Raw genomic sequence first — 19,247 nt, 5'->3', positions numbered from 1 at the left:
GAAAGCGCTCCTATTGGCGCAAAGCGCAAGTCGCCGAAGCACAAGGCATGGACGATACTTCACCGCAGAGTCTCGTTACGCGCGACACCTCCAGAGAGCGTCGAGAACCACGGCCACGAGCATCCCTCATTCACCCGGATCGCATGGCGCAAGTCCCGCCAGAGCCAGAGCATGATCTAGCTACCAGGCCTCAAGTACGTCATGAAATACTTCCTACGGCAGATGCCAAGAAGAAGCAGCCGGCTAGCACCAATAAGGCACTCTCCGCGAATGACGGACATCAGTGGGCAGGTATCGGCGACGAGGACAGCATTGCAAGAGGAAGAGACCGAGGCAGAGGTAGAGGCAAGGGAAGGGATGGAAGGGGTGGCAGTCGGGACGACTATCGTGGAGGTCGAGGCAGAGGCAGTAGCTCGGACGAATGAGTCCACAGCCTGCTCGCACTTTGTCTTTTTGATCAAGAGAGATGTCAGGGGCGACGTTCATGTTCTGGTTACCGGAGATCCCAGCAATGTAGGATAGGCCTTTTGGATAGGAAGGCGAACGTACTTTGGCTTTCAGACGTGAAGGATAGTTTCGCGGCCGACCCGCATCACGCTATACTGGCGTTCCAAAAGACCCCATTTGTCGTGCTCTGAGAAGATGAGACGTGACTATGCTAAATACAATAGATGTCTCTTCTGTATGCGGTTCTTCCTTATCTTACTATATACCCTCTCCAAGACAAAATGCTCGCTGAACTGGAACGAGAAACCGCCGACTAAAAACCAGAGTATCATAAAACATGGCCAGAACGTAGATGCGTAACACTTCAACAGTCGTTTAGGCGCTTTCCGCCCTTCCACTGCCACCGTTTTCCCTACTAGTCCTCCTCTTCGGCGTTGGTCGTATGTCTGCCCTCCCTTCCGTGGCAGCCTCATACCCACCGTCTTCTTCCATTTCACTCATGCTTGAGGCGTTGCTTAGCATACTAGCTCTCTTACTCTGCCAAGGCAGGTTACCCTCATTAGGCGTACTGGGTCGAGAGCTGACAGCAGGTCTTTGCGGTGGCTGGCGTGCCGACTGGGCGTTGCCCTGTGTGATGGTTGTGCTGGAGCGGAGAGAAGACTTGCGACTTGTAGTTGTGCTATTCGACGCGTTGCTCCACCGGCGCTCATGACCTTCCATCGGGCGGAGACGACCGTCCATGTCTACGTCTGGCGTGGGCGTTGTGCTGCGTGACGAGCTTCTCGAATGCGATCCGTCTCTTCCTCTGGCGGCTTGCAAGGTGCTTAGTCGTCGTTTCCGAGACCCGGTGTGCGAGAGACTGTGGCTGTGGCCGTGGTGGTGTCCGCTCTTTTCCACGTCTGCACTCCGGCCACTGATGCCGCGAGCGCGCTTCCATCCCCGCCAGCCGGTCCACCACAGCCAGCCGCCTTCTTCTCTTGCTATCTCGCGTTGTCTAGCTCGGACGCGTTTCCGTAGCTCAGCTCGTCGCTCGTTTTCGGTGGCCCAGTACTCGTTTCTGTAAACCTCCCATTCTTGCCGGAAGTCGGGCGTGAAAGGCTTCGGGAGCAGGAGTAGCTTGATGTAGTCGCCTCCAGGCGCAATGTCTTCTTCGGCGTATTCCTTGCCGTCTTCCGTTATGCGATGGCGGGGTCGGCCGCCGTCCAAGGCGTGCTTGTTCTCCTGCGCAGTGTTGATGAAGTGGTATGAACTGCCTCCCTGCTCGCCTCCCCACAGCCCGCCAGAGAAGGGCACAATGAAATGTGCCCATTCCACCAGCTCCCTCCACCAGGGTCCTCGGATTACGACAATCTTCGCATTCATGCCCCTAAGGCCTCGGTTCGCGACCCCGATCCAGCGGCGCGGCCAGCGTACCCCTCTTTCCCATTGGCCAGTCGCCCAGAAGAGCAGAGCCGTGACGACGCCTGTGATGAAGCCAACCTTCTGCAGCATATCAACGAGCCAGTATTGTGACCCGCCAATTCCCTTGCCATCCTCTCGCGGCCGCAGCCACAAGAGGTAGAAGCAGAAGCCTATCCATACGGCGAGCAGTGTGAGGACGAAAGTGTTCTGCCGCCGCCGGGCGCGGAGGGTGAGGTACTGGCTGCGCAGGCTGGCTTCGAGGATGAGCAGGTTCAGGTAGATCTGCGGCGGCGACGAGGGCAGGAGCGACGTCGGGTCGCTGAGAACAGGCGGCCGCGGGGTCTTGATGGTGGGCAGGCGGCCGTTGGCATCGTGGGGCGGGTCGGCGAGGATGGACGCTGAATATGGCGGCGGGTCTCGCTCGACGCTCTCGGCCACCCTGTGCAAGCTCGTGCTCGGCGCCGGTGCGCCCTTGACTATCTGGTCGAGTGTTTGCGGCGCCATCACGCCTCTGTCTGGGGATGCCGTGCGGGTGTCGGTAGAAATGACATGTGAATGCGACGCTGGCGATGCGATGGTGCGAGTGTTGCTGTAGGATCTTGTCCTTGGCTGCTATCCTTCTCTCTACCGCCACCAAACGGTTGCGTGCACGTGAAAGAGAATGCGCAACGCGTACGAGGGGCCCTCGTGCCTATATCAGATGCTGTGCATCCGGCGCGAGTCGGTCAGGCACTCCGATGATGCACCTGCTCGCTTAGCCGGGGCGGTGAAGACATGGATTGCTGGCATACCTGTTTACACCCCACACTGCTAGCATGCTATAGGAAGGCCGTGCTGGCTATCCTTCACCACGATGGCTGACACGTCTTTGACCCTGCAGTAGTGAGCAATGTGTACGGAACGGGGCGGGGGTGAAGTATGCAGGGGCTCATGTGAGATCGTCTTTCGGAAGTGAGGGGTACCATCCACGGCAAGGAAGCACGGCTTTGATCATGGGGGGTTGAGAACGTGTATGAGTTCAAGGAAGCCTGTGGTTGAAGAGGCTCTATACTAATTATGGTCGTGGATCCAACATGTTCGGAATCGAACGCTTTACAAACCCAAACGCCCAGACAATGCTATCCATCTAATGCTTGGACATCTATGCACGCCTCTTTGCCTGCTCTCTTTGTCGGACTTCGTTCATTTCTTCCAACATGACGCGGTTGAATTGCTCCCATCCGTCCAGATACACATGATGGCCGGCCTTGTTGATAATGATAACTTTGCCTACACCATGATCATTCTTCTTCTCGTCTGCAGATGCCTTCACGAGTATCCGTTCCCGCTCCTGCTTCATCTTCTCTTCAGCGGCGAAACCACCAGCGACGTCCATCCAATCGTTCTCTCCGTACATGAAGATGACTGGGAAGCTCGTCTCACGCTGAGTGGTAGGATTGGCTGCAGTATCGCCATCCACCGTGGGTCTGTCGTGCGCTTGTAGGTATTGTCGACCAACGCCTTGAATTCTCCGAATCATCGGACTTCGAGCGAATGCACCAGGTGCAAGCAGGTACGACAGCGCATACTCGGAACTACCCCGTTGGCGGAAAAGAGCATAGCTGTAGTCGTGCAGAGCCTGAGCCTCCTCTTCCGGCAGTTGCGAGAAGCGGCGTGACGTCCAGCCCGAAACCAGACGTGGGCCGAGAGGCCCTGACCAACGTACAAAGGTGAAGGGCGAGACCATGTTGGCCTCCCAGAGAGAGTACAGCCACCAGGGCAATCGTCTTTTCGGCGGTTGTTTGGGCTCTTTGGTATTGCCCTCTATCAAAGAGTCAGTCCGGTTCCACAGATCTGTTCAAGATGATACGTACCATTCTTACTCCGTTGGTTCATAAAATTGTTATTATCCGCTGTCGATGGCTGTACACCATTCCGGTTCGTGTCAGCCGCATCCTGAGTAAACTCATTCGCCATCGTCGAATCTTGCGGATCGGGCATCTCTTCGTCAACCGCGTACGGGTCTTCAGGGATACCGACCGGAGACGCAAGTATCAGCTTGTTGAGATGACCCGGATACTTCAGTGCATAGGCAACAGCCAGATACCCACCTAAGCTGTGTCCTAGCAACGTGAAGCGATCTAACCCCCTCTTTATCCGCCACTCCTCGAGCGCATCTACGAACCAGGATTCGGTCTCTGCGATTTTTCCCTCCTTGTCCTTGGCATTGATTTTGAAGGTTGGTCGACTGCTCCGGCCCATACCGAGAAGGTCCAGCGCAAAGACTTTCCAGCCTTCAGCGCGGGACAACGACTCGAAGTTGCGGTAGAAGAAACCCAATCCAGCACCGTAGCCATGCAGCATGACCAAGTTGTTCTCCACATCCTCACCCAGTCGCTCTACGGAGAATTCATTCAGCGCACGATCCTTACCACTCAATTCCACCATTTGTGAGTTCCATCTTCGTGGTCCGTAAGGGTCGTTGGTGGTATTCGTTGTTGTGTGATCTTCGGTGTGTTTTGGTGGCGCATCGAGGTCTGTTGTGGACGGAACGGCTGAGGCAGGAGCGGTGCCCGTTTGGGTATGTGTGGGTGGACTCTGGAGATGTGGAATGTAGGAGAGGACACGATGCTCTGTTCTAGGGTTCGCATGCGCAATCAGTATACGTCTCACATACAAATCATGCAGAGTCACTACTTACGCCATAGGCGACAGACCCGCCCACCACTGATCGAAACCCGCTTTGGCGGAAAGAGGGAACCACTTGGAGAACCTCCCCTGCGCCTCTCCCTGCTCTTTTGCGCGTTGACTCGCCAGCATAGCCTGCTGACCTCCCTGTCTGGCCTCTTCGCCGTCCTGCCCTGCCATGGTCGAATTCGCTTTGTTGTCGATTCTGATAGGTGTGCTCAGGCTCAGACTGATGTAGCTCGCGCCGCCGAATCCCGCGCTCTTATGTATGACGCTTCGGGCGCTGGGTTTGGCTAGGTAACTTCGTAGCATTCGCAGGCGCGCAGAAAGTAACGATGCGTGTGAAGACAGGAAATAGGAACGCGAGAAGTAGATTGAGGGTGGAATGGTGGCGGTATTTGCGGCGTGTCGCAGAGCACCCTTGGGGCGCTGCCTGCGACGGATTTGTTTTGGTACAGTATCTTGACGTAGCCTCTGGACGAGTTACGGTGGCGGAAACGCGATGGCGACGCGGAGATAAGAACGCCGACGTTTGTCGCAATCCTCGGACAAGTAATCTGGCCGTCTCCGTTTCTTATCGACTCTCAAATGGCTCAGTGTGTCGGTACGGCGAATTAGGGGATGCCACTTGAGTTCAGTCAAAGGTACTTGTGATCCTCCTCCGGCTTCTGCTTGGGAAGTCGCGACTGATATGCCTGCCCACTACCCCACTGCGAGGGTTAATCGAGCCTCAGGTTCCGTGTGAGACCCCTTCGGCCTATCAACTGCACGAGACCCACCACACCGCCATCAGGCTCACATGGTTTGGATCCTGTGATATGCAAGGTAGAATAGTGTAGTCGATTAATTCCATTACATGTGATATGTCGTAACGTCGTCTAAAGTACAATGCTATAAACTCCTGCCCAAATGCAAATGTCCCGCATGCATGCAAACAAATAGGTACAGTCCTAACTAGGATAGTCCAGCAGATTTCGATCTGTTACTGGGCTTCTTAGCTCAGCGAATTCTTCATCCTCTCCAGCTGCTCACCGCAAAGGGCAGAGCGTGTTGCAGCGCTACTACTGTAGCTGCCGTGCTAAGCTTGAGATGTCCCTCGTGGACGTGTAATAATCTTTGGCCCTGAGTGTGCTGGTTGGTCTTTGGATGGCCCGCCATCTTTCCCTGGCGGTGGGATACCAGCAATGCCTTCACAGGCGGGATATGACCGCAGCCACAGCGGAGGCGCCGGTGCCGATGCCGGGTGCCGGTCGTGGCCATCTCGGTGCGCATATGCGCTGTTGAAAAGGTTCGTTCATGTCGTGGTTCATCGCTCGATCCTCATACGAATCGCTGAGGCTCTTGGGCGTACGTCATAGTGTTCGCACTCATAACGCTTTGCTGGCTCATGCGCGCGCCCCGGGTGTCGACTCCACTGCCAGGCCTCTGCTGCTTGTGCAGGCGCCCATTGTTGCTTGAGCTCCCCGATTCGGTCCTGGTCTGCACAGAGAAAGGTCTTTGTGGAGGTGCCATACCCTGCTTTTCGAATAACGTCTCCTCGCTCATTGGCGCTTGGTTCAGTACGCTTTGCGGTTCCGAGCGGCGCTTTCGCTTGATGCAGCAGCAGTTGCGGTCATATGGATAGGCCCAGAAGAGGTAGCAGACTGCCCATATCAAGATGATGCATGGTACAATTCCGAGGCACACGATGAGGGCAATAGCTGTCGGTGAGATTCCGCCGTTGCCGTTCGAATCTTCTAGGAAACGCGCCTGTAGATGGTGGATAGCAGGCATATTTGTAGTAGTCTTTCTGTTTGGTAGAGTGTTCGATGTCCGACCTGGTGACGAGGTAGATAGAGTTGTGTTTTTATTCAATGCAAAGAACAGGTCACAAACGAAAGGTGTCAAGAGGTGAGGTGAGAGCGACAGGAATGGACGGGTTACGGAGCGTTGTGTAGCGAAAGTCGTACGTGAAGAGTGTCTGGAACAACGAACAGGTGCTGAAACGAAGGATGACAGTTGCCGGTGAAGCGCTTTGTATGCGGGTCTGGATGAGCCACACGTGGAGACGTCATGGGGGTTGTGGAGAATCGACTGACGCACATGGCCGCCATGCCGAGAAGTCGGAACTCCTGGCGGTTGCGCGTTCTCATACACTAGAGTGATTAGACATGCGCTACACTCTTGGTGCGAAGCCGACTTCCCAGTAGTCTGTTTCTTCACAGATGCTGTTACTTCTCAGTCCTTGCGCTTGGTGCCTTGTTGACGACTGAATGATTAATCGACATTCTTGAGCTACTCAGATCTACCCAGCCTCTGCTGAAGCGACCAGGATCCTGAGACTGGGCCTGATCTCCAGGGGCCACACCTAATGATATCTTCAGAAAGCTACACTCGTGCCGTCTCAGCCGCAAGCCCAAAAACCTGGAGGATGGTGAGCGCTACAGGCGACCATGTCATTGACGTGTTGTGTCCTAGTATGAAGCGTTAGCCCTGTTTCCAACTAGCGAGGCCGGAAGGCGCGGCGATGACCGCATGGATGTCAGGCTGAGCCGGCCCAGATCACTACGTGTGGGGTAAACGTCTGCATGGTGCGAAATCGCCATGAACCTGAAGGCGCACTGCCGCTGGCCTCAGGTTCTCTGCGTTGCGCTTCATTGCGTGGTTAAAGCCAGGAAATGAAGGGTGCAGATGTGCATCGTCTGCGTTAGACGGATGTGGGGCAGCCGATCCCATCTGACAATAGGCGAAACGCGCAATCTGCAAGCGCCGACACTCAGGGATCAACTCCTCAAGACGAGTACGTACCGCCGTGCTTAGCAATCGTTTTCGAAATGCTGCGCGAATTGCTCTGCCAAACCTCTTGTCGTCCGGCTTCGCCCAAATCGACCACCTCAAGACTCTTGAGGCTGTCTTCGTTCGGACTCGCGTCTTTGGCGGCCCGAAGTGTTGATTGGAAGAGCGCTTCCGTTTCGTGCCACGGCATGGTCTGGTCACTCTCGGCATGAACAAGGACCAGCTTGAACCTCGAGCAGGTACCTATTCGATTCATCAGTATCGGATCAGACGGGATTGAGCAAATTTGATCGTCGTATAAACCACGACATGGCTCCGCAACAGTTTGGGTGCTTCGTCAACTTACGCGCCATTGTTGCCAGTCGATCGTCGCTTCGCCAGGTGTCTACCATCCTACGGGCAAACCAGGCTTGGAAGGCAGGGAACACCTTCACAGGCGCAAGAACAGGCACAACGCCACCGATTGAATATGACGAAAATGCGTTTCCAGCATTCGTAAAGGCTGCGCACAGAATGAGGCCAGCGAACTCTATGCCGAGACTGGTTGCGTAACGGTGTGCAATGCCTGATACGACAGCCGTGCCTAGTGAGTGTCCCAGAAGTACGATTCGCTCGGGAGGTATCAGGCAAGTCTTCAAAGCCCAGTCAATCACAGCCTCTGCATCGTTCAGTAGACCAGATTCCGAGGGCTCACCTGTCGAGATGCCAAAACCGCGATAGTCGAATGCTAGAACAAACATCTTCTCCGACGCTCCAGCAGAGTAGGATCGATACTCTATCGTGCGGCGCTCCTGTGCTAACGTGGCAGAATTCCCATGGAAGTATATGAGTAGTCTGGCTTCCGGGTCGTTGCGCAGCGCATTCCAGGCAACCGTTTGCTCTACGTCAATGCCTGTCTTCTCTTGGATGAAGGCGTCGGCATTCTTAGCGTAGATACCCAAGGGAGCTATAAGCCATGCGAAGAGCCGCTCTCCGTCCTTCGAGGTAATGCGAAAGGGAATGACCTGGTTTTCTGATCACATAAGCCCAAAGAACTATATGGCGCACAGTTTTGTCATGAAGACCTAGGAGACTCGACATACTCAGGAATCCTGCTCTTTCAGGCTGCGTCAACCATTTTCCGGGGAAGAATGTGAAGTTATGGAGATAGAGCATTTCTGGCATTGTTAGCGTTGACCTACTAATGTTCACTCAGCAAGTGTTTTCTAACGTTTCTGGACCCATGGCAGGCAGCAGAGCAGCGTAGCCGGGATCCATATCAGACTCAGAAAAGACAGAGTCGTGCCGATGGAATCATAGATGCTCATGATGGAGTTGGTCGTGTGCTTGATGGCAGAAGCGACTGGCACCGGGGAAGAAGCGGCGGGAAGATTAGCGCGCTGTCCATAATCGTTCGCACTTCCTGCCTGACCGCTCAGGCGCTGAATCGAACGCTGACGCAAAAGCGCATCTTGATTGCTGTCTGTTTGTTATAATCTTTGCGGCCAGCGATTGTGTGCACCGACTTGGAGAGTAGATGCAATAGCTCAGGCGGTCCGGCTGCCAGATGAGGGGTACCGGTGGTCGGGAAGGAGGCATGCGGCGTTGCGCGCCCACGCCTGGTGCCTGCATCAACAAAAGGTACCGCCAGCGACGCCACTATTGAGACTACAGACACGACTTGCATCACATATTTTGCAGCATTCTATAAGCTGACCTATGATCGCAAATGCATTTCAGAACTTTACATGATACGCACCGTGGGCAAACCGGCGAGTGGTGACAGCCATATCGAAGCCGAACCACGCCATGCAAGTCTATTCCGAGACACTGCAGACGATGCATGAAGACGGCATTTCCTATTCTCTTGCCGCTATACGAAATATACACCGAGAAGAGGCTGAAGGCGATAGATATAGTATTGAGTTGCATTACGTGTTCTATTTCAGCAGCTGGAAACCAAAACCTGCTGGAATTTAAGCAATCTCTCGCTCATCTTTTGATAGTTCCAGATTTGACAACGTCGGTCGCGCGCCCGTCGTCCTCTTGAGACTACAAGTACATCTGCTTACAGCCCATCCGACCGATATAGGCCCTTAGCTACGTGCTCTTACGCTTACTGGTTGGTTGATTTGTTGTTCAGGTACTATTGGGGTTTCTCTTGCTAGTCTCCCAGGTCTGGCGGTTTACGGCCTTTCTTGCGCCAGCTGAACGGCTGGTACTCCCCAGCTTGCGAAGTGGTATTAGCATCTGGTGGTTCATATAGAGATTTGTCGACCTCGGAGTACAGGCTGGGATGAAGTGCGACCTTCATCTGTTGGTCTTTAGTATCGACGAATCCCAGAGCGCGTCGAGTCTCAGAGCCTGTTGCAGATTGGCGGTTGAGGATGGCATTGGCGTCCTTGTACTCTCTAGATTCTAAACTCGCCATCGCGTGGGCGATGTCCATCTCGTTTTGAAGAGAGTAGTCTTCATCATCCTCAGACTGTGCGTATGCGGTATAGCGCTTTGGCTCATCTGACTCTTTGCGGAGAGGTCCACGAACGCTGGAAATAGCTGGTACCGAGACGTCTGTGAAGACACGCATTTCTTTGTCGTCTTTTTCGGGATCGTAGTATGTAGAAGACGCCAAATATGCAGAGGAGCGAGCCGAATACTGATGACCATCGTTGTAGGTAGTCGGCAAATCTGGAGCTCGAGCTGATGACTTGCCTCCACGGGCAATGCAAGCTTTTATTTTTTGGAAGAACGACGGTCTCCTCTGCCTTTTAGCTTGGTAGATAGTCGGTGCGCGAGACATTTTGTGCCCAAGATATCCAGTTTCCTGATCGAGTTCTGATGAAGTGTAGTGTGCCCAAGGGGTCTTGTTAAGCATATCACGCTCCATAATCATATGCCGTGTGATGCATTTCAGCTCGCCGCTCTCCCACTTCAAGATCTGCTCCTGCAGATCACGGCACGAGGAACATTTATCTTTGAAACGCATGAGGATTAGGTAACCAACCATTGCAATGAGAAGAATGGCAAAGAGGATGAACAGTGAAAGGATAACGATGACGGAGGTATCGTTGAATTGGCGCTTTGGACCTAGCGGGATAACAGTGGGCGAAGAAGTAGGCCGCGATGTCTGAGAGGGAACAGCCGATGAAACCGAAATCGTGGGTTCAGGTATCTTGCTGTTCAGGCTAGTGGAAAGACTAACGGCGGTCGTCAGAGATGCGGACGGCTCGAACGTAGCCTGGGCAACGTCTGTGGGGTACACAGTTGTATACTCCGTAAGCACGACCACCTTTACTTGTGCTATGCTTTCCATCGGTTTCAGTGTGAAAGTAGTTTGGCTTTGTTGCGTAGTGAGCTGTCTCGTCTGGGGGGTTCTTGTCTTGTTGGTCGTCTGTTGTAGGGTGGGATGGAAGAGGGGGATTATAAGCAGTGCATTGGTTCATGCAGTAGAAGCTGTTTTCAGTACGGATGAGCCTAGTTTGTTTACAACGTACCAATCAGACGATTGAATTAGCTCGTCTTCAGACGAGACCTCGTGTACTCACAACGCCGACTAATGATAGTGAATATCACACACCAGAGACTCGGTATCAATGCTTCTCATGGCTTGTCTACTGATACATTGTCCAAGACATTACGCAGTCTCTCGCGGATTAAATGAACGGACGAAGGAGACAAAATGGATATAAAACACCAGTTTCGCGACATAAGAGATATATTATACAAAAGATAGTTACAAGCGCCCTCATTTATTGTCACAAATTGACCAAGTGCGAACAACCACACGTATCTAGATGTTGATACTAGTTCATCTATCAGGGTAGTCGTAGCTTTGTAGTATCAAAACTAATATCACTGCCTGCATACGTACTGCTGTGGAAAGTCTCGTGTGATGTTGGATGAAACTCGAATTCATTTTCGTGAACAGCGTCGTTTTCGGGTCAAGAGTTGCTGTACACTTTGTTCGATGTAGTACCGATGATGTTTTCTCTCCCAACAAGCTTTTTCGATGGGAAAAGTACTGCCTGAAGTCTTAGCAAGAGCCAGTGAACGCACGCGCATGCGGATCTCATCTTCCGAAGCCATTGCCCGGATATCCCTTAGTTGCTACGCAGCCCGCGGACATGGCGAACAACTTGGTATAACCTTTTGTTCCGCAACGCATTCATGCGCACAATCTCCATGGCGGGAGAATGTCTGAACCGTGGGGTGCCGCTATGCACCAGTCACAAGACGAACAGCAATACAGCAGCTACACCCATGACGGTACCGACTACTATGTAGACATAAGGATGTCGAATAGTGGGACATTGCGCTCCTGCCGTATGAGAGATTACGTCTTCGTTGCGGCAAGGTAATTTTGGAAGAGCTGGCATGTCTGCACATAGCCTGGGGTTGATGTGATAGGCAAGGTCGCCGGATTTTCCGATTCGTGAAACAAGGGTCCATCTGTATCTAGAAAAGACATTAAAAGATCAGTAGAGAGGACTTTATTCGACGTAAGTGCACTCAGTCTGAGGCATCAAGAGAAGTTACACCACTCCGATCTTCACTAGCGCTTTGGTCGGTTTACAATATATAGTCTAGGCGTGCCCAGCCAAGTCTTGTACATCGTTGCCCGAAATACAGCTTCTTATAACCCAAATTTTACTTCCCACTCCACACTGTACGAAATAAAGCTCGGTAATGCTTAGAATCGCGTTTGCAAATTGCAGTGGCCTTGATAATTGACATCAGAATTGTCCAGAAGTTGCATCGTCACTGAGGCATACTTTCAGAATTACGTTAATCTCACAAGAAGACGGAAGAAAGCTTTGGTGGGAATTGCTTCATTATCTATACCATCACAATCCCATTTAGACGGTTGAAATAGTGATGAAGATATGCAGCATTGGACGTCAATTCGACAAGGAAGCTAAACTATTGTGGGCTTCCTACATGGCGTGCTTGCTGGTGCCTACATGCTCGGCGTGGGAGACCGAGCCTTGCTTAGCAGCAACTTCTTCGACACGGCGCTCGATGTCGAGACCCCACTCTGACGACTTCATGTTGGGGACGAAGAGGGGAGCGTTGGTGAAGAGGTAGTTCATCTCCTCGAGCGGACGCTTGGCGGTCTCAGGCAAGAAGCAGTAGAAGAAGACGGCGTTGGTGAAGTTGCAGATCTGAGGATTTGATTAGCTTACGGTCAATTTGTTAAGCTGCGAGAGTACTTACAACGAACAGCAGGTAGAATCTCCATCCCACGGATACCATGCCGAGCTCGGTGACTTGGCCAATCAAAGTATTGAATGCAAAGGATGTCATGGTGGCGATCGATACACCCTTGGAACGGGTCTTTGTGTCGAAGATCTCGGCGGGAATAATCCAAGATAGTGGTCCACAAGTCGACGAGAAGCAGAAGTTGTACAGCCAGGTGACAGCAATGAAGCCCCACGAAGCACTTGCGTTTCCTGTTGAGCCTGGAGGGAAGACAGCCAACATAATGGTGGATACGATGAAAGTAAGGCAGTTACCAAGGTTACCACCGATCAGAGTCCAGCGACGCCCCAGTCGGTCGATGAAGGCAATGCAGAGTGCTTGTCCGCAAAGAGCAAGAACAGAAGAGATGGCTTGGTATTTGAGCGCCTCGGTACCATTAATACCCATCTGCTCGTAGATGGTAACTGAGTAGTATTGGATAGCCGAAACACCAGTCATTTGAACGGAAGCCTGAAGCGCACAGGCGAGGAAAAGACGGCGGAAGCACGATTTGTCCTTGAAAAGCTCGAGATAAGATTGGGCCTCATGCTCTCGCTCAAAAGTGAGGGCATCCTGAATTTGCTGGAACTCGGCTTGAACCCAAACGTCGTTGGTGTCACCATGGGCATGAAGCTTGGCCAGATTCGTTAGACCTTGCTCGACCTTGCCTTTGCTGATAAGCCATCTGGGCGACTCGGGGAACATCATGATAAGAGCGGCCAAGAAGAAGGCAGGTACGACCTGGATACCCAGTGATGTTCGGAATTGACCATTGTCGCTGTCCGGAAACCCGATGTCAACGCCATAACTGATCCAGGCGGCGGCTAGGGCACCGATACCCAGCATGAACTGCACCAATCCACCAATACGTCCACGGATGCTGGGATGAGCCAATTCGGATTGATACAGAGGGATGATCATGACGAGGAAACCGACACCGACACCAGCAAGGACACGTCCAGCGTAAAGGTAGTTGAGGTTCACGGCAGCAGTCTGCAAAGCACCACCGAGCATGAAGACCTACGATCATCATTGGGTTAGAAACGGGGCGAACCAGTCAATATTTTGGGAATTGCTTACACAGGCGCCCATCAGGATAGTAAGTCGTCGACCGAGGTAGTCACCGGCAGGGCCACCGAACATGGCACCGAAGAAGGCACCGCCCGTGAAAACTGACACAACGGCTCCCTTTGCATTTGCGCCAGGATCGTTGAACTCGCGTTTGAACGCTCCAGAGGAGATGACTTGGGCGATGACACCGAGATCGTAACCGTACAGTAGCGAACCAAGGGATGCAAAGAGACCCACGAGGAACTGGTAGACTTTGGGAGGGAGCGCCATGGCTGCTGCAGAGGGATTGAGCGCTGCAGTGCGGAGGGGGATGCGATGCGTAGACAGACCCACTACTGGCAGGCTGCTGGGCCTTTATACTTGAAGGCATTACTGATCCTTCTGCGCTGCTCCCTTGCACCATGTCACCACCCATGGCTGACCGCGGTCTGGGGAACGCATCGAACGAGGCTACTCCACGGTCTCCGCAAAGAGCGGGGACACTGACTCGACTCCGCGTTTATTCTCTCCGCGACCCGCCCCTTCATCCCTGCATCACCAGCCATCGGCGTCAGTACCGAGGCGACAGCACTTGTTCGGTAGATCGTAGCCCGAATTGCTACTTTTGCTACCAACGCGACAACGTTAGCACATGCATATTCAGGATGCAAATGCAGAACGCGCTACATTTCCACTGGTGGAAGTCTTCTTGGCTCCCCGTGGTTGTGGCGGCAGTTCTTCTGTAAACAACAATAGTGTGGCATGTCTCCGAGATGATAGCAGCTAGCGTCCGCTGGGTAAATTCCACGAATGGGAGCATGTATCAGCGTCGGGTGCGTCAACCAATTTGGCGTTGACACCGACGCCGAGCCGGAGGTGCGCATGAACGCCATGAAGCCTTCAACGACATCGCGAAGATCAGGCCACTATCATCGTGACTTTTGAACTTGCATGTGAAGTTCTCTTCCGAAACACCACACAATTCAATCTTCAGGCGTCGTTCTCATTCACCCTCATCATCATGGCAAGCTTCACCAAGATCGAAGAGAGCGAGACGCCTTCGATCACTATACATCCCTCTCACAAGATTGCTAAGATCAACGACAACATCTATGGAGGATTTACTGAGTAAGCTCCAGGATAGACGCCTTGCGGATGGCGCTGGATGCGTGTTTCTTTTTCGGCTAACCGACCACGCACCAGGCACATGGGCCGCTGCATCTACGGCGGCATTTACGACCCCGGCAACCCTCTTTCCGATGAGAGAGGCTTCCGCAAGGACGTCATTGAAGCTTTTAAGGAACTCAATGTGCCTGTAGTGCGGTACCCGGGCGGCAACTTCGTAGCAACATACCATTGGCTTGATGGTGTTGGACCCAAAGAGAACAGACCAAAGAGGTAAGTTGTCACGTATGTTCACTCATGCGTGGCGATCATTGACTGCGCGCCTGCGTTGGGGGCTACCGATGCATCTTGAGGATCATGTCCCGTTGGTCATACTGGCGCCACAAGCGTGTTCATGTGACATGGACCCAGCCACCATTTGTTCAGCATGTCCACTACAGCAAGCTAATTCTGAGCCTAGGCCTGAGCTGGCATGGATTGGCATCGAGCCAAACACATTCGGTACGGATGAGTTTATGCAATGGTGCGAAGAAGTCGGCACAGAGCCATATCTCTGCCTCAACTTCGGAACTGGCACTCTGGACGAAGGTTCGTTTGACCCAATTGGTGTTGTCGCACATGATCTGACTAGATGTAGCTCTTGGATGGCTTGAGTACTGTAACTCGGATCGCGACACCTACTACGCCAACCTTCGTCGCAAGAATGGTCGCGAGAAGCCTTACAATGTATGTTCATGACTACTGTATTTCCTCTTCCTACAGTCTCGATCATACTGACAACCATCTAGGTCAAGTACTGGGCCCTCGGCAACGAATGTTGGGGTCCATGGCAGGTTGAGCAGATGACCAAAGAAGACTATGCCAAGAAGGCGTATCAATGGGCCAAAGCCCTCAAACTCCTCGACCCAACCATCACTACTATTCTTTGCGGCGAGACTGGCTACTCTTCCTGGGACTACTATGTCCTTAACCAGTGCGTGAAGTGGGATGTCCACGGTCTCAGTGGCGACACCACCAAGTCACTCATCGACATGCACTCCATCCACATCTACACTGCCGACAAGGAGCATCTGCCCAATGCTACCGCACCCCGGGCAGCTGAGCGAGCAGTGCAGATGACTGCGAGCTTGATCGATCTTGCACGCATTGAGAACAAGGTTCCCGAGACAGTGCCCAGGCAGACTATCTGCTTTGACGAATGGAACGTTTGGGATCCTGTTCGTGCCCCCGGTGAGCTCGGTGCTGAGGAGAAGTATACCCTTTCCGACGCTCTCGCCGTTTCCATCTTCCTGAACGGCTTCATCCGTCAAGCAAAGGATATGGGCATGGCGACTGTCGCACAGAGCGTCAACGTCATCTCACCCTTGATGACCACGAAGGAGGGACTCGTCAAACAGACTTCTTGGTGGCCCTTGCTCCTCTTCTCCAAGTACATGCGTGGCCACACTATTGCGCTCAATGTTCGCGCCCCAGAATATACCGGCCGCACGAACCCGAGCTGGATCCGCAACACCATCGAGACGCCCTACCTGGACTGCAGTGCCACGATCAGTGACGATGGGTTCATCAACCTTGCTGTCACTAATGTCAACGAGAAGCAGGACTTTGAGGTTGACATCCCCGGACTGAAGGCCGACAAGGTCGAGGTGCACACTGTGACGGGTGATAATGTCGATGTGGTCAACACTGATGGCGTGCAGAATGTTGGTATCAAGGAAAACAGCTGGGACGGGCAGGGCAAGTTCAAATTCGGAAAGCATTCATTCACTCTGCTGAGGTGGAGGGCTTGAGCAGCTGGCATGAAACAGATCAATACTGAACGATGAGTTTGTTGAATGAGTTAAGACAACTAGATATACGACATAGAAAGCCTTCTTGAAGCAAGAATGATAGGCACAGATTAAAATGATCACGACTTTGTCAAATGCTACCAGGCTCTCGCAGTATGTTACAATTCTCCCGTTTCCATGTACTTCCTTGCCACCATTAACCACCCGTCTCGATACGCCCTCACCTCATCCGCATACGTGTACAACATAGCAGACCCAACCACGACAAGCCCGGGAAGAAGAACCAACATGACGAAGTATTGAACCATGCCCCACCATGCGCTCTCAAGACCCTTGCGCATGGCCTTGTCTTCGCTCGTTTTCGGGAAACTTTCTTTCGGTACCTCTTTGCCCAGGAATTCACAGATAGGCTCCCATCTCAAGTCTCTGTCGGTGTCGAGCTCCAGTAGTTGACTTTGAGGTACCAACGAGCGAACAGTGTCGTAATGCTTATCGAATGCCGTCTTCGTTGCAGGGCCACCGTAGTTGTTATTGTTGTGCACTCGGAATATAGAGTGCACGAGTCGCATTAATGGCGCCAATTGTGTGATGTTAAGTTGGCGACAGAGAGTAAATAGCCGCCACGTATCGAGACACCATATACTGTCCTGCATGCTCTGTTCCCAGTCTTCGTACCTCCTCTTCGTCAGGATGACCTTGGCGTCGGGATAGGCCTTCACCAGTTCCGATGCGAACACACAACCGGGTAGATCCATAACAACATCGTAGTCGGCCAACAGTTTGTCGAATTCCTCTTTGCCATACGGTTCCATCTTCTGTTGGTTTGAAGGCCGTTCTTGGGGCGGTAATAGAGTGACGTTGACAGCTTCTTCCCAAAGCGCGAGTTCAGATGGTTTGGTAAGCACATCGCGCATCTGATGCGAGGTATACCCAAGTTTACGGAGTGCGACGGCGATAGTGGTTGTTCCCGTCCGACACATGCCCAGAACCAGGATCCGCATCGGCTTTTTGCGAGTTCGCTCGTCACGATCGATGAGTCTTTGCTTGGACATGCTGGGGGTAATCTGCGATAAACTCATGTTGCTGGATGGTTGTGAATGATTGCGATGATTGTTAGGTGAAGATACGTTTGCTGTAATGCGAAGTTCCAGAGGCCTGGTGATGCATTAGGCTAATAAGCGGGCGACCGGGTGAACAGGGCCGCATGTGCGAACCGCAGGTCTGGAACGGCCAATCCTCCGCATGATATGCAGGGCACTGCGACGCGAGTGTCAAAGCCGCTTGCAGAATCTCATGTTGAAGCACGACTTCGCAACTCAGTTTCCCAGTTTGAGATAAAGCTGCTTGTGAGGTGGTGCAACTCTAACGTGCTCTTTGACTCCGGGTCTTCCATGTAACGTATCTCATAGGCTCGATTCGCCCACCTCGCAGCGGTCGCCCAATTTTCAACTCTGGCATGGCTTATAGCGGCAATTCTGTAAGCTTTGGCATAGTAGTCGGCAAGTCCTTCCTCCTCTACTAGCTGAGCGAGTTGTACGCTCACCTCAGCGTCCTTTTGTGCCTGACGCTTCCCAGCCTTGGACTGTGGAGCTGCCAGCACAAGTTGCGGTTCGAACTTCGAGAAGGCATTCTTGATGGTGGCACGGCGGTTATCGCTAGCTATCTGAGCGGCTCGCTCGTGTGCGCATGCTTCACAACCGCACTTGAAGCCATATCGATCGAGCTGCTTTTGGCGATCTTCCCGACTGAGCAACAGTGAGATGTAAGACACGAAGAACTCTTCTCCTGCCTTGATGCTGCGTGTGGCGTAGACGATGCGCTTGTTCAGCTTCCCGCTCCAGTAGTAGCTCGTATTCGGTCGGCACGAGTGGTTGATGCGAGCGATCTTGGGGAATAGGCCGACTTGATCGCCAGTGTTATAGGCATTGTTGCGAAAGATGGTGCCTAGAGTATCTTGAGCTTTGCTGTCTACAGCATTTGACTCATGTGTCAAAGAAAGGACCTCCTCCTGTGACTCTAGCGATAGGTTGTCAAATTGCTCTTGGAGTAGCAAAGCGACGGCTGCCATGGGATATGGGCTCCCCTTGGCGAGCTTTGGCAAACGAATCTTGATGACAGGCGTCTCGCGCATAACGATATCGCCTATATCCATATCATGCGTAGCGAAAACGCCCAAGCCCTTTCCTTCGCTTGCTTTGACGAGATAGACCCCCGGTAGGCCAAGGCATGTCGGGTATTGAATGTGTTGTGTGGCATTGGATGGGCATTCTTCGGGATGATGTGCAAGGACTGACGAGGCAATGAATGATAAAAGGTGAATGGGATGAAAGCGCATGTTGTAAAGTCTGGATAAATGGCCAGCGGTCGTTGGGAACGATCATGATGTAGCCGGGCCTGACTGACTATGTATACGTGCTTGGTATGAAACGCGTTTGATACGCATATCTCGCCGCGCCGCGCTCCTGCAGTGGTGGTGGTGCAGACATTGCAAAGTTGAGCAAGGCTTCGCAATCTCAGTGAAAGACGACAAGACGAGAGTTGGCGAAGGCGAGGGTCGTAGTGCGGTGCAAGCAAATGAAGATGTCTTGGTCACGAAGTGGCTTTTCCGCACGGCGGAACCATGCCGCGACTTGATCGATAACGAGCAGGCGCGACAGGGCAAGCTCCATTATCTGCCACGGTTTAGACGCGTGCCACCGTCGCATATATGTCGCCAGTGTTCAGCGACGGGCGAGATGACGCCGAAACGACTGTCAATTGAGAATGCGATGCGGC

The 19,247-nt window shown here is 52.9% G+C and overlaps 9 protein-coding genes across 9 annotated transcripts; 1 reads left to right on the top strand and 8 right to left on the bottom strand.

Moving 5' to 3' along the window:
• Nucleotides 1-654: 654 nt before the first annotated feature.
• BKA58DRAFT_197719 (Spo7-like protein-domain-containing protein) lies at nt 655-2,693 on the bottom strand. The gene is made up of 2 exons (XM_046165760.1): nt 2,640-2,693; nt 655-2,594 (listed from the first exon to the last, which is right to left on the bottom strand). The coding sequence occupies exon 2, from the start codon at nt 2,350-2,352 to the stop codon at nt 823-825; it is 1,530 nt and encodes a 509-aa protein (XP_046024498.1). The 5' UTR covers nt 2,353-2,594; nt 2,640-2,693; the 3' UTR covers nt 655-822.
• Nucleotides 2,694-2,989: 296 nt separating this feature from the next.
• Nucleotides 2,990-4,695, bottom strand: BKA58DRAFT_317569 (Alpha/Beta hydrolase protein; the record flags this gene model as incomplete). The annotated part of the gene is made up of 3 exons (XM_046167632.1): nt 2,990-3,651; nt 3,702-4,465; nt 4,529-4,695. 3 exons carry the CDS (start codon nt 4,693-4,695, stop codon nt 2,990-2,992), a joined length of 1,593 nt encoding a protein of 530 aa, XP_046024497.1.
• Nucleotides 4,696-5,835: 1,140 nt separating this feature from the next.
• BKA58DRAFT_441044 (uncharacterized protein) lies at nt 5,836-6,288 on the bottom strand (the record flags this gene model as incomplete). The annotated part of the gene is made up of 1 exon (XM_046173793.1): nt 5,836-6,288. The coding sequence occupies one exon, from the start codon at nt 6,286-6,288 to the stop codon at nt 5,836-5,838; it is 453 nt and encodes a 150-aa protein (XP_046024496.1).
• A 997-nt stretch (nt 6,289-7,285) lies between these two features.
• BKA58DRAFT_441043 (Alpha/Beta hydrolase protein) lies at nt 7,286-8,597 on the bottom strand (the record flags this gene model as incomplete). Its single annotated transcript, XM_046173792.1, has 4 exons — nt 7,286-7,533; nt 7,637-8,302; nt 8,373-8,447; nt 8,501-8,597. The coding sequence occupies 4 exons, from the start codon at nt 8,595-8,597 to the stop codon at nt 7,286-7,288; spliced, it is 1,086 nt and encodes a 361-aa protein (XP_046024495.1).
• An 836-nt stretch (nt 8,598-9,433) lies between these two features.
• BKA58DRAFT_363026 (uncharacterized protein) lies at nt 9,434-10,582 on the bottom strand (the record flags this gene model as incomplete). The annotated part of the gene is made up of 1 exon (XM_046168820.1): nt 9,434-10,582. One exon carries the CDS (start codon nt 10,580-10,582, stop codon nt 9,434-9,436), a length of 1,149 nt encoding a protein of 382 aa, XP_046024494.1.
• Nucleotides 10,583-11,824: 1,242 nt separating this feature from the next.
• On the bottom strand, nt 11,825-13,988 carry BKA58DRAFT_430216 (general substrate transporter). Its single transcript, XM_046173059.1, has 3 exons — nt 13,588-13,988; nt 12,484-13,527; nt 11,825-12,431 (listed from the first exon to the last, which is right to left on the bottom strand). Exons 1-3 carry the CDS (start codon nt 13,846-13,848, stop codon nt 12,204-12,206), a joined length of 1,533 nt encoding a protein of 510 aa, XP_046024493.1. The 5' UTR covers nt 13,849-13,988; the 3' UTR covers nt 11,825-12,203.
• Nucleotides 13,989-14,406: 418 nt separating this feature from the next.
• On the top strand, nt 14,407-16,573 carry BKA58DRAFT_430215 (glycoside hydrolase superfamily). The gene is made up of 5 exons (XM_046173058.1): nt 14,407-14,685; nt 14,761-14,955; nt 15,143-15,270; nt 15,320-15,408; nt 15,471-16,573. The coding sequence occupies exons 1-5, from the start codon at nt 14,579-14,581 to the stop codon at nt 16,470-16,472; spliced, it is 1,521 nt and encodes a 506-aa protein (XP_046024492.1). The 5' UTR covers nt 14,407-14,578; the 3' UTR covers nt 16,473-16,573.
• BKA58DRAFT_197700 (uncharacterized protein) lies at nt 16,552-17,657 on the bottom strand. The gene has a single exon (XM_046165757.1). It carries the CDS (start codon nt 17,549-17,551, stop codon nt 16,631-16,633), a length of 921 nt encoding a protein of 306 aa, XP_046024491.1. The 5' UTR covers nt 17,552-17,657; the 3' UTR covers nt 16,552-16,630.
• BKA58DRAFT_197699 (uncharacterized protein) lies at nt 17,658-19,029 on the bottom strand. Its single transcript, XM_046165756.1, has one exon. It carries the CDS (start codon nt 18,805-18,807, stop codon nt 17,764-17,766), a length of 1,044 nt encoding a protein of 347 aa, XP_046024490.1. The 5' UTR covers nt 18,808-19,029; the 3' UTR covers nt 17,658-17,763.
• Nucleotides 19,030-19,247: the final 218 nt, after the last annotated feature.

This window comes from Alternaria rosae (assembly GCF_020736505.1).
Source record: "Alternaria rosae strain MPI-PUGE-AT-0040 chromosome Unknown BKA58scaffold_6, whole genome shotgun sequence".
Taxonomy (NCBI): Eukaryota; Fungi; Ascomycota; class Dothideomycetes; order Pleosporales; family Pleosporaceae; genus Alternaria; species Alternaria rosae.
Note: the sequence above shows the minus strand (reverse complement) of the source record. Positions and strands in the feature narration are given on the sequence as shown.